The sequence below is a fragment of the Mustelus asterias genome, chromosome 6 (genome assembly GCF_964213995.1).
Source record: "Mustelus asterias chromosome 6, sMusAst1.hap1.1, whole genome shotgun sequence".
Classification (NCBI taxonomy): Eukaryota; Metazoa; Chordata; class Chondrichthyes; order Carcharhiniformes; family Triakidae; genus Mustelus; species Mustelus asterias.
In genome coordinates this window covers 64,502,542-64,516,299 of record NC_135806.1, presented here as the reverse complement: position 1 = coordinate 64,516,299, position 13,758 = coordinate 64,502,542, and the positions used below count along the sequence as shown (strand labels likewise).

Here is a 13,758-nt window from a genome sequence, read left to right as displayed (position 1 = left end):
TATGCTCCAGGTGGAAACGTTTTAAAGAAATGTGATCAGAATGGATTATGATCCAGTAATCAGCTATTGAACCAGCTTATATGTGAAGGACTTTTTAAAAACAAAAATTCACAAATACAGACAAACAAACAAAAGAACAAAAGTTCAAATCATTAAGATTAGAAAAGTTGAGAATATCATTTAACTCAATAAATGCCCATTTACTGGAAAAAATATAGGCTTGAACCAGATCCTATCTACTGGAAATGAATGAATATCGTATGTTGGATCAAAGTATTGTCCTTTGACAAAAACATGTTTATTTAGACAACAAAATTACTTCTGAAGGAGTGTTAAGCCAAATAAATTTTAAAGGGAGTTAAAGCTCTTTCAATGAGACTGTTCATTTTGATTACCAAATGTTTTTAAAAGTAATTACACTTACAATAAAATGGGAACCATCAGTTGCATTATGTATAGAAACTGGTTGGAAATGTTACTATGATCCAAGACCAGAAGAAACCATTTGTAGTCATAAAGTAGGTTAATTTAACATGAAACGGAAATTCCACTTCCCTCCAACATAATGTAAAATAAAATTAGAACATGAGTGCAGTCAACTATTTGCCAATACTCAAAAGGCATCAAACCTTTTAAAAAATATAAAAACTAAAGATCTCAATTGTTTTAGAGCTTTCAACAAAACACAATTCAGAACCCAAGCTCTACGATGAAGCAATGAGTTTAATGTACATGCAATCTGAAAATCTATCCGAAACCAAAAGGAATTACTTCTTCTAACATCCAGCTGAGGTTTCACAATACAGCATCTTAACTAGAAATGAGAGCAAAATGAAGAGGGTTGAGTTTAGCCATCCACATACTGCATAATATGCAAGCATTGGCTGCATATTGCACATTTCTCCAATTAACAATCAGCATTTACCTGCAAGGTAGAGTAGGTATATGGGTAGTGGTAAGCAAAGTAGCACACATCATCCTTGTGGGTGAAGTTCATTGTAAATGTCAGAGTGTAATATGATTTGCCTTTCAGACCTCCAGCTGCTATTGAACTTCTGGAAAAATGATTCCTACAAGGAAAAAGCATAAATCTGTTAAAATCTTCAAAGAAAAAGCTTCACGGTGAGTGACTTGGAGGGGAATTCCCAGATGGTGGTGTTACCATGTGTCTGCTGCCCTTGTCCTTCTAGGTGGTAACGGTTGTGGGTTTCGAAGGTGTTGTCTAAGGAGCATTGAGAGGTTCCTGCAGTGCATTTTGTACATAATGCTGCCATTGTTAGGTGGTGGTGGTGAAGGGAGTGAATGTTTGTGGAAGGAGTGCCAATCAAGCAGGTAACTTTGTCCTGGAAGGTGTCAAACTTCTGTGATGTTAGTGCACCTTTAAGAAAGTTTTTTTAAAAAAAATCATGATTTCTGCAGCTCTCACAGCTTCAGTGTTTTTTCAGCTCACAGCCTTAGCTGATGTCATTATGGCACCGGTTTGACTGGAGATGTCCTTTTATTGCTGCTTAAACAGGGGTTTTGTATATTTTTACTGGGATGTTCATGAGTCGGCATTGTTAGGAGAAAAACTGGTTGGCAGGTCAGATGATGAGTTTTTTTAAATTTTCAGTTTGGAGCTGCAGGTTTAAGCTTTAGTTTTAGAAGGGACAGCAAGCTGAAAAGTCTCTCTCTCCCTGGTTTTGGAAATTCTGCGGGTTTGCTGAAAACCTTCCTGGAGTAGAAAATCTGCCATTGGTGGCGTGACTAGGGTCTGGGGTTCTGGGAAGTTGTTCTGACTTCAAACTGTCCTGGGTGTATCCAGAGAACTGCAGACTTCAACCAAAGGAGTCAATTCCAGTATCATCTGGGCATTAGTCTTTGCTGTGTTGAACTTGTTTAAAGGGATTTGTCTATGCCAAGGGTTTTATTTGATTGGAACATTTTAGATATATTTATTAAGGGTTATACATCATAGTGGTTGTTTTTTCTCTCGTTTGTAACTGATAAGAGTTCTTCCTTTTTTTAATTATACATGTTAACTATATTCTTAAATAAACTTTCTTTGATAAAAGTTCCCCAGTGGGTCATTGAACCAAACCTGAAGTGAAACCCATCATACTTATCCTAGCCAAATTCAAAATGTAAAACTTATGACCCAAGCGGGCTCCATAAAACACTTTGGAGTTTCTGATCTGAATCATAATACTTCTTGAGTGTTGTTGGAGGTGTACTCATCCAGGCAAGTGGACAATATTCCATCACACTCCTGACTTGTTTCTTGTAGATGGTGGACAGCCTTTGGGGAGTCAGGTGGTGAGTTACTCACTGCAGGATTCCTAGCCTCTGACCTGCTCTTGCAAACTGGTATTTATATGGCTAATCCAGTTCAGTTTCTGGTCAATCCCCGAGGATGTGGGGGATTCAGTGAGGGCAATGGCATTGAATGTCAAGGGGCAATGGTTCAGTTATCCCTTGTTGGAGATGGCCATTGCCTGGCACTTGTGTGATGGGAATGTTCCTTGCCACTTCAGCCCAAGCCTCAATATTGTCCAGGTCTTGCTACATTTGGACATGGACTGCTTCAGTATGAGAGTGACTGCAAATAGTGCTGAACATTGTTTGCTGATGACTGCACATCACCATTTCTGGCCTTATAATGGAAGGAAGGTCATTGGATGAAGCAATTGAAGATTGTTGGAACTAGGATACTACCCTGAGGATCTCCTGCACTGATGTTCTGGAATTGAGATGATTGATCTCCAACCAATGCAACCACCTTCCTTTGTGCCAGGTATAACTCCAACCAGCAGAGGGTTATCCCCTGATTCCCACTGACTCCAGTTTTGTTAGAGCTCCTTGATGTCATACTCAGTCAAATGCTGCCTTGATGTCAAGGGTAGTCACTCTCACCTCACATCTGGAGTTCTGCTGTTTTATCCATGTTTGAACTAATGATGCCAGGATCTGAGCACCCCTAGTGGTACTCAAACTGAGTATCATGAGCAGCTTTTACTGAGTAAGTAGCGCCTAATATCACTGTAGCAGAACAGCTTGGCTAGGTGTATGGCAAGTTCTGGAATACAAATCTTAAGTAGTACTGCCAGAATGTTGTCAGGACTCATCGCTTTGCAGTATCCAGTGCCTTCAGCCACTTCCTGATATCACGAGGAGTGAACTGAATTGGCTGAACACTGGCATTTGAGAGACGGGGGACTTCGGAGGAGGTCAAGATGGATCGTCTACTCTGCACTTCTAGTTAAAGACTGTCGCAAATGCGTCAGCTTTATCTTTTGTACTGATGTGCTGGACTCTTCCATCATCGATGATAAGGATATTTGTGGAGCCTCTTCCTCCAGTAAGTTGTTTAATTGTCCACTACCATTCACGGCTGGCTGCTTAAGGACTGCAGAGCTTAGATCTGATCCATTGGTTATGTGGCTCTGTTTATTACTTGCTGCTTGTGCTGTTTGGCATGCCAGTGGTCCTGTGTTGGAGCTTCACCAGGTTGACACATTTTTAGGTATGCTCGGTGTTGCTCCTGGCATGTTTGCACCTTCATTGAACTAGGGTGGATCCCCTGGCTTGGTGGGAACAGTAGAGTGGGGATTATGCCAGGCCATGAGGTTACAGATTGTGGTTGAGTACAATTCTGCTGCTGCTAATGGCCCACAGAGCCTCATGGATGCACAGTCTCGAATTGCTAAATCTGTTCGAAATTTATCTCATTTAGCCTGGTGGTAGTGCCACACAACATGACGGACTGTGTGATGGTCTTACTGATACTGTCACGGACAGATCCATCTGCACCACGCAGGTTGGTGAGGTTGAGGTCAAGTATGTTCTTCTCTCTTGTTGGTTCCCTCACCACCTGCCGCAGACCCAGACTAGCAGCTACGTCCTTTAGGACTTGGTCAGCTCAGTCCATGGTGGTGCTACCGAACCACATTTGGTGATGTGCATTAAAAGTCCCCCATCCGCTGTACATTTTGTGCCCTTGCCACCATCGGTGCTTCCTCCAAGTTGTGTTCAACATGGAGGATTACTGATTCATCAGGGGTAATCAGCAGGATTGCTTGTCTTGATGCTTCCTGGGGTCCAGAGTCGATGTTGTCTCCCTGGTCAACTCCCTTCAAACTGTATACCACTGTGCCACCACCTCTGCTGGTTCTGTCTTGATGGTGGAACAGGACCTACCCAGGAATGTCTGGGATAATGAGATACTCACTGAATCATACCTTACAGACAATGTCAGACTGTTCCTTGGCTAGTCTTTGACAGCTTTCCTAATTTTGGCACAGCCCCCAGAGGAGAACTTTTCAGAGTCAAAAGGGGCTGGGTTTGCCATTATGGTTTCCGTAAAGTAACAAAACTAAACATTTCCTCTAATATCTTCCAAAGAATATTTTAATGAAATTACAGTATTGCAATTCACATCAGAGAAGGAAAAAAATATGTAAAAAGATTTGGCAGAGACAGATAAGCACAAAACTAAGGACTAGTAAGGTCTTGTGGGGTCAGAATAACAGGAAACGTAATAAAGTCTAAATTAGGGTTACCATACATATATGTGAATGCCAGAGTGTGACAACTAAGGATGGTAAGCCAAAGGTGAAGATAGCCATGTGGAATGATGATGCGACAGTGACAGAAAAAAAGTGCACAACTGGGTACAAAATATTTCTGGATACGAAGTGTTCAGGAAAGATGGGGAAGGAAAGAAAGGAAGGGTGACAATATTGCTTAAGGTAAATATTTGAGAGGGAGCAAGTCCTAAGGGGTCATGGGTAGAGTCTAGTTAGAACTAAGAAACATATAGGGGTACAGTTCCACTCCTGGATGTATTCTACAGACAACAAATTAGTGGACAAGGTATACAGGAACAAATTTGCAAGGGAATTATAGAAAGATACAAAAACTATACAGTAGTTATAATGGGGGGTTTAATTATTCTAATATAGACTGGATGCAATTGGATAAAGGGCAGAGAAAGGGGAGAACTTCTGAATTTAATCCAAGAGAATTTCTAGTTCATTATGTTTCCAATTCAACAAGGAAGGAGGCATTACATGATCTGTTTCTGGCAAAAGAGGTGGGTTAAGTGGATCATTGGCCTCAATTAGAATAGTGTCTCCAATTCTGGGCATCACACTTCAGGAAGGACGTGAAGGCAACAGAGACAATGCAGAAAAGATTTATGAAAACTATTCCAGGGATGAGGGATTGCATGGATTGAGAAGCTGGGACAATTCTTTTTAGAGAAGGGTAAGAGAAGATTTTATAGAGGTATTCAAAATCATTAAGGGGATCCAAACAGAGTGGGTAGAAGATGTTCCCACTGGCAGAGGGTTGAGAACCAAAGAACATTGACTTAAATTGAATGGCAAAAGAACCAAAGGTGACATGAGAATTTTTTTTAATGCAGTGAGTGATTAAGATCTGAAATGCACTGCCTGAGAGTGTGGTGGAGGCAGATTCAACTGCGGCTTTCAAAAGGCAATTGGATAATTATCTAAAGATGAAAAAAATTGCAGAGCTACAGTGAAAGGGCAGGGGAATGATGTTAACTGAGTTCTCTAGCAGACAGCCAGCATGGATGGGTTGAATGGCTTCCTGTGCTGTTACCGTTCTATAATTTACACCTCACTGGTAAGTAAGTGCCTTCAATTATATTTGTCTTGTGTGGGTAAATCTGCATTACAGCTCCACTGAGTCCAGTTTATGGGTCCCATTTATTTCTATATCTGTTAAATTAAATTCTACAATGCTTTCCTCTTAGTACATGAAATATCTTTTAAGCACTATTCCTCCTTTCAGCGTTATCGTATTACAGGATTGTGGTCCGATTTATACATTTGGATTTACAGTATAACTGCTTTTTTTAAAAAAAAACTGATTTATAAGGCCAATTTAGTGTAACATTACACAACATGCCCCATTTAGACAGATTTCATATTCTCATTCTTCAGTTCAAAAATGTTTTGCCCAGGAAGCTGCTGGAATGCATGCAGGGATTTGGGATCCTGGGGACTGCCAGGAATAACAATCTCTCTTTTACCAATGCAATTTAAGAACTGAGAATGAAGCAGAGCGACAGAGGAGGGTGAATAGGAACAGTTGAGCTGTCAAGTCAGATTCAGAAAGATAAATAAATAGATGGGAAGAAAGATTGGATTAAGAGAGAGAGAGAAGAAAGGGACAAAGGAAAAGAAAGAAACAGTTTAAGTTTTAAATATCTTCAACAACAATTTACCGTAGAATTGAAACTCTAGTTTAGACTGAAGTAAATAACATTGCAACAATGAAAATCCCACTACAGAATCATTATAGCACAGGAGGCGGCCATTTGGTCCGTCATGTCTGCATCAGCTCTTATGGTACTTGCGCAAATAAGTACTGGTCCTAACTTTCTGTGATAGGTTTAGTGGATACGCAACATGACAATGCAGCAACTTCACAACATTTGGAGAAGTTGAAAGTGAGCTATAGAACAAGAATGAATGTTCTTTTTACGAATGACCTTGGAAGAAATGAACCAATTCAAACTGAACACCATAACTATAATCAAAAATAACCTGAATCAAACAAGGGATACAGATTCTTTTAGGTGAAAGGTCATTGATGTGAAACATTAACAGTTTCCCTCGAAACATGTGTTGCCTGACCTGTGTGTTTTTCGCATTTTCCAATTTTCACATCCTCCTGAATGCCAGAATTAAAATAACTCTCATCCTCCTAATGAATAAATAGTATCTAAGTTAGCAGATCATTGCCATTCATGAATGGAATATGAGGGGGCAGTTAGGCTTGAAGGAGTTTGCTTAACCGAAATCAATGGAAGATTGACTTGCAAAAAGAATAAGCTTTTGAATTGCTGTGGGATGTAAACTGTACAAAGAGAGGCAGTCCCTCAGTATAACCAGCAGTTAGATCACTGAAGCTGGATTCTCAGGATTCAATATTGTAAATATGACCCTTGAATATATAATCGCTACATCAAGAAACATCCAATCTATTTTCTTTTCACAATAACACAAATGCAGCAATTCGAGCAGCAATCACAGTTTTTTAGAGAAACGCACAAAACTGTAAACACCAGTTATTACAGGAAGGACCCTGGCAGAAGAACAAGCCTGTCTATCTTTGCAATAGCTTTGCCCAACTGTATGTTCAGCAGTACATAAACTAAACATAAGTGTCCAGCTGTTTACAATTTTGTGTCATAGAAGTCTGGCCTAGTTTCTATCAAGGGCTTTTGGGAAGGTAAAATGTTGCATCTTCAGGAAGAAAAGTAAGTTACAACATTCCCTCACAGGGATTCTGAGGATGTTCTCCCAAGACAAGAGGAAAATTTCCACTTTTAGCATAAAGGACAAGCTGCCTTTTCTGACAGATATGCGGAAGAATTTAGGATTGACCATAAGTGTCATAGAGTCATAGAGGTTTACAGCATGGAAAAAGGACCTTCGGCCCAACTTGTCCAGGCCGTCCTTTTTTTTTTAAACCCCTAAGCTAGTCCCAATTGCCCGCATTTGGCCCATATCCCTCTAGACCCATCTTACTCATGTAATTGTCCAAACGCTTTTTAAAAGACAAAATTGTACCCGCCTCTACTATTACCTCTGGCAGTTTGTTCCAGACACTCACCACCGTGTGAAAAAATTGCCCCTCTGGATCCTTTTGTATCTCTCCCGTCACCTTAAACCTATACCCTCTAGTTTTAGACTCCCCTACCTTTGGGAAAAGATATTGACTATCTAGCTGATCCATGCCCCTCATTATTTTATATACCTCTATAAGATCACCCCTCAGCCTTCTAAGCTCCAGAGAAAAAAATCCTCGTCTATCCAGCCTCTCCTGATAACTCAAACCATCAAGCATCCTAGCAAATCTCTTCTGCACTCGTTCTAGTTTAATAATATCCTTTCTATAATAGGGTGACCAGAACTGTACACAGTATTCCAAGTGTGGCCGTACCAATGTCTTGTACAACTTCAACAAGACGTCCCAACTTCTGTATTCAATGTTCTGACCAATGAAACCAAACATGCTGAATGCATTCTTCACCACTCTGTCCACCTGTGACTCCACTTTCAAGGAGCTATGAACATGTACCCCTAGATCTCTTTGTTCTGTAACTCTCCCCAACGCCCTCCCATTAACTGAGTAAGTCCTGCTCTGGTTCAATCTATCAAAATGCATCACCTCGCATTTATCTAAATTAAACTCCATCTGCCATTCGTCAACCCACTGGCCCAATTGATCAAGATCCCATTGCAATTCAAGATAACCTTCTTCACTGTCCACTAAGCCACTAATCTTGGTGTCATCTGCAAACTTACTAATGCTTTCTATATTCTCATCCAAATCATTAATATAAATGACAAACAGTGGACCCAGCACCAATCCCTGAGGCACACCGCTGGTCACAGGTCTCCAGTTTGAAAAACAACCCTCAACAACCACCCTCTGTCATCTGTCATCAAGTGGAGATGCTGGCGTTGGACTGGGGTAAACACAGTAAGAAGCCTCACAACACCAGGTTAAAGTCCAACAGGTTTATTTGGTAGCACAAGCCACTAGCTTTCGGAGCGCTGCCCCTTCATCAGGTAAGTCACCTGATGAAGGGGGCAGCACTCCGAAAGCTAGTGGCTTGTGCTACCAAATAAACCTGTTGGACTTTAACCTGGGTGTTGTGAGACTTCTTATTCTGTCATCAAGCCAATTTTGCATCCATTTAGCTACTTCACCCTGGACACTGTGAGATTTAACCTTATGCAACAACCTACCTTGTCAAAGGCCTTGCTAAAGTCCATGTAGACAACATCAACTGCACTGCCCTCATTTACCTTCTTGGTTACCCCTTCAAAAAACTCAATCAAATTTGTGAGAAGTGAAAACATCAAGATTCAAAAGACTGGACAGTGAAAGCGCATCGATAACTACATAACAAAGCAATGCTCTGGAACAATAGATGAACACTGGGTAAAGTAATTGTTTCTTGCAAGTTAGAAAAATAAAGTGAAACTAAAATATGGGAAATTACAATTTCTTCGAAAGCCAGCAATTTCAGGGTTGTGGCAATGTTAAAACAGAAAATACACTTAAGTAATTTCTGTAACAGTGCGATCATCAAACTAGACAAATTATACAATAAATAATCTTGGGTTCCTCTGGAGGTACCCAGCATCATACATGCCAATCTTCTGCCAATTTGATTCACGTCACGTGATATCAACTCAGGGGTGAAGGTACTGGATATTGAAAAGGTTATGGGCCCTGACAGCATTCCAGCAAAAGTACTGAAGACTTTTGCTCCAGAACCTGCTGTGTCTCGAGCCAAGCTGGTCCAGTATAGCTACAATACTGGCATCTACCCAGCAATGTGGAAAACTGCCCAGGCATGTCCTACAAAAAGCTGAACAAATCCAATCCAACCAGTTACTTTTCCATTAGTCATAGAGGTTTACAGCATGGAAACAGGCCCAACTTGTCCATGCCGCCCTTTTTAAAAAAAAAACCCTAAGCTAATCCCAATTGCCCGTATTTGATAATATCCTTTCTATAATAGGGTGACCAGAACATTAGTCTACTCTTGATCATCAGTGAACTGATGGAAGAGGTCATCAACAATTCCAACAAGTGGCAGTTGCTTAGCAATAATCTGCTCACTGACACTCAGTTTGGGTTCCACCAGGGGAACTTCTGACCTCAACATAGCTTTAGGTCAAACATGGTCAAAAGAGCAGAACTTAAGAGGTGAGGTGTGAGAGTGACTGCCCTTGATATCAAGGTTGTATTTGACTGAGTATGGCATCAAGGAGTCCTAGCTAAACTGGAGTCAATGGGAATCAGGGGAAAACTCTCTACTGGTTGGAATCATATGCAGCATAAAGGAAGATGGTTGTGGTTGTAGGACATCAGTCATCTCAGTTCCAGGACATCACTGCAAGTGTTCCAGAGTGGAATGTACAAGTCCTAACAATCTTCAGTTGCTTCATCAATGACGTTCCTTCCATCATACGGTTAGAAACGGGGATGTTTGTTGATGATTGCACATTATTGATGATTGCACAATGTTCATCACCATTTATGGCTCTTCAGATACTAAAGCAGTACATGTCCAAATACAGTAAAACCTGGACATATATAGGCTTGGGCTGACAAGTGGCAAGTAACATTGGGGCCACACAAGTGTCAAGCAATGACCATCTCCAACAAGAGAAAATCTAACCATTGCCCCGTGACATGCAATGGCATTACCATCACTAGAAACTGAACTAGCCATATAAATACTGTGGCAACAAGAGCATGTCAGAGGCTAGGAATCCTGCGGCAAGTAACTGAACTTCTGACTCCCCAAAGCCTGTCCAGAACCTAGTCGGGAGTGTGATGGAATAATCTCCACTTGCCTAGATGACTGCAGCTCCAACAGCACTCATGAACCTTGACACCAGCCAGGACAAAGTAGCCCGTTTGATTGTCACCTCTTCCAGAAACATTCACTTCCTCTACCACCGATGCACAATGTCAGCAATGTGTACCATCAACAAGGTGCACTGCAGGAACTCATGTGAGAACACCACCACCTGGGAATTCCTCTCCAAGCTACTCAACATCCTGGGTTGGAAATATATCACCGTTCCTTCACTGTCACTGGGTCAAAATCCTGGAACCCTGAACAGCACATGGACTACAGTGTTTCAAGAAGGCAGCTGCTCACCACCACCTGCTCATTGGGAATTAGGGATGGGCAATGAATGCTGGCCATGCCAATGAAGCCCACATCCCTTGACTGATTTAAATATATATATTGTTACTCGATATTCTTCTATATACAGAATACCTACTTGTAATAACAGATATCTGTCCCAGTTCGAATCCACTGTGGCCTTCCAAGCATGGCTTCCTGGACAGAATACATTATGGGATGCATACCTTCAAAAAGAAAATAAGTATTTAAGAATTTCATGTTCAAGTGATAAAATAAAAATTGCACATCTGTCAGGACATTTCACAGCTTCAACAATGAGATTTATCCTTTACTGTCTATTAATTCACCATGTCATTATGGGCTTAATTATACTGTGAGACAGGGCTGTAATCTGCAATCAAATTCATATAAAGAAGATTGCACTGAACTAAAAAAATGTGCAAATGCATACACATATCACATGGAGCGCAGTTGATTGCACATAGCCATTGTGTGTTTTAAAAAAGGAGTGTGTAGACAACTGCCAGTAGAGAAATATTTAAGACTGATTAAGGGGCTGATCTTGCAGATTCACTGACAGCTAAGTACACATGATTTGTCTGATTCACATTATATATTGGGACTCATTACACTGTGATGGTACTGGACAGAACTATATCTGGTATCAACATAATGGTGGTAATGGCAGAATCAAATTTGCTCTCTTTATAATGGCAGTGAGACTAGATTAATTTTGCCATGATGATTTAAAACCTAGCATGGTGGCCCTTACATTTGACATGCCGAAACTGCATGTCAAATGTAAGGGCCACCATGCTAGGTTTTAAATACTACAGGTCAATGTGGGCGAATAAAGTCATGGGAGCTCCAGTACAAATTTGTGGATTAGAGTCTTGTGGATCAGAAGATGAAGCATCTGACCTTATTTAGCAGTTCATATCCTTATAATTTCCAATACTACTCCCATTGATGCATTTTGTTTATAAAGAAAAAACTCCCAAACTACTCAAGCTGCAGTATAAAGTTTGATTAATTTTGACTTCATGTTAGATACTGCATGTCACTGCAGAAATGCAAATGTCAGAATTCTTTCCTCGTGCTGCTTTGTGTAGATAAATTTGCTGTGTAGGAGTGGAAAAAGCTGCCCTCTCCACACCCAGCATGGTAAGAAGTAATAAATAAATTATTTTGACTCTTTGTTAGCTTGCATGTCAGGAGCTTGCAAAGGATCACATGGTGAATGAAGGAGGTTGAATATCTCCAAACTAGCATTTTAGATATTTGACAATGGCGTTCATAAAGTAGTCTGACTTCTCTGAAATATCTGGCCAGAGATTAGATGAACAAATCGCCCATAGAAGGCTACATTATAATTTTCCGATCCAACAGAATTGATGGTTGTCCATTTGAAGGTCGTTTAGCTCCTGCCCTATGTTAAATAGGTGAATATTCATTTACCAAATTAGACAGCAGAAGACATTCTGATGATTCATTGTGATACCATAGTTCAGTACACACGCTGGTTTCTACTCCTCCCTTCTTGGTCCTTTCACTGTCCAGAAGCAATGCCTCCACCAGAGAAAAACCCAGTTCTTAAGTACAAGCTTCAATGAGCATCACCTGCTCTTACCTCAATTCACTCTGCAGCAAGAACAAAGAACAGTACAGCACAGGAAACAGGCCCTTCGGCCCTCCAAGCCTGTGCCGCTCCTTGGTCCAACTAGACCAATCGTTTGTATCCCTCCATTCCCAGGCTGCTCATGTGACTATCCAGGTAAGTCTTAAACGATGTCAGCGTGCCTGCCTCCACCACCCTACTTGCAGCGCATTCCAGGCCCCCACCACCCTCTGTGTAAAAAACGTCCCTCTGATGTCTGAGTTATACTTCGCCCCTCTCAGCTTGAGCCCGTGACCCCTCGTGATCGTCACCTCCGACCTGGGAAAAAGCTTCCCACTGTTCACCCTATCTATACCCTTCATAATCTTGTATACCTCTATTAGATCTCCCATCATTCTCCGTCTTTCCAAGGAGAACAACCCCAGTCTACCCAATCTCTCCTCATAGCTAAGACCCTCCATACCAGGCAACATCCTGGTAAACCTTCTCTGCACTCTCTCCAATGCCTCCACGTCCTTCTGGTAGTGCGGCGACCAGAACTGGATGCAGTACTCCAAATGTGGCCTAACCAACGTTCTATACAGCTGCATCATCAGACTCCAGCTTTTATACTCTATACCCCATCCTATAAAGGCAAGCATACCATATGCCTTCTTCACCACCTTCTCCACCTGTGTTGCCACCTTCAAGGATTTGTGGACTTGCACACCTAGGTCCCTCTGTGTTTCTATACTCCTGATGACTCTGCCATTTATTGTATAACTCCTCCCTACATTATTTCTTCCAAAATGCATCACTTCGCATTTATCCGGATTAAACTCCATCTGCCACCTCTCCGCCCAATTTTCCAGCCTATCTATATCCTGCTGTATTGCCCGACAATGCTCTTCGCTATCCGCAATTCCAGCCATCTTCGTGTCATCCGCAAACTTGCTGATTACACCAGTTACACCTTCTTCCAAATCATTTATATATATCACAAATAGCAGAGGTCCTAGTACAGAGCCCTGCGGAACACCACTGGTCACAGACCTCCAGCCGGAAAAAGACCCTTCGACCACTACCCTCTGTCTCCTATGGCCAAGCCAGTTCTCCACCCATCGAGCCACTTCTCCTTGTATCCCATGAGCCTTAACCTTCTTAACCAACCTGCCATGTGGGACTTTGTCAAATGCCTTACTGAAATCCATATAGACGACATCCACGGCCCTTCCTTCATCAACCGTTTTTGTCACTTCCTCAAAAAACTCCACCAAATTTGTAAGGCACGACCTCCCTCTTACAAAACCATGCTGTCTGTCACTAATGAGATTGTTCCGTTCTAAATGCGCATACATCCTGTCTCTAAGAATCCTCTCCAACAACTTCCCTACCACGGATGTCAAGCTCACCGGCCTATAATTTCCTGGGTTATCCCTGCTACCCTTCTTAAACAACGGGACCACAT

General features: G+C 41.5%; 1 protein-coding gene across 10 annotated transcripts in view; it reads right to left on the bottom strand.

Annotated features, from left to right (window-relative positions):
• Window positions 1–13,758, bottom strand: part of agtpbp1 (ATP/GTP binding carboxypeptidase 1) — a 239,741-nt gene that overhangs the window by 81,477 nt on the left and 144,506 nt on the right. For all 10 annotated transcript variants that reach the window (XM_078214458.1, XM_078214452.1, XM_078214454.1 and 7 more), the window contains 2 exons: window positions 10,830–10,917; window positions 926–1,070 (listed from right to left, as the gene is read on the bottom strand). In XM_078214458.1, coding sequence (XP_078070584.1) covers window positions 926–1,070; window positions 10,830–10,917 — 233 coding nt within the window. The remainder of the gene's footprint in view (window positions 1–925; window positions 1,071–10,829; window positions 10,918–13,758) is intronic.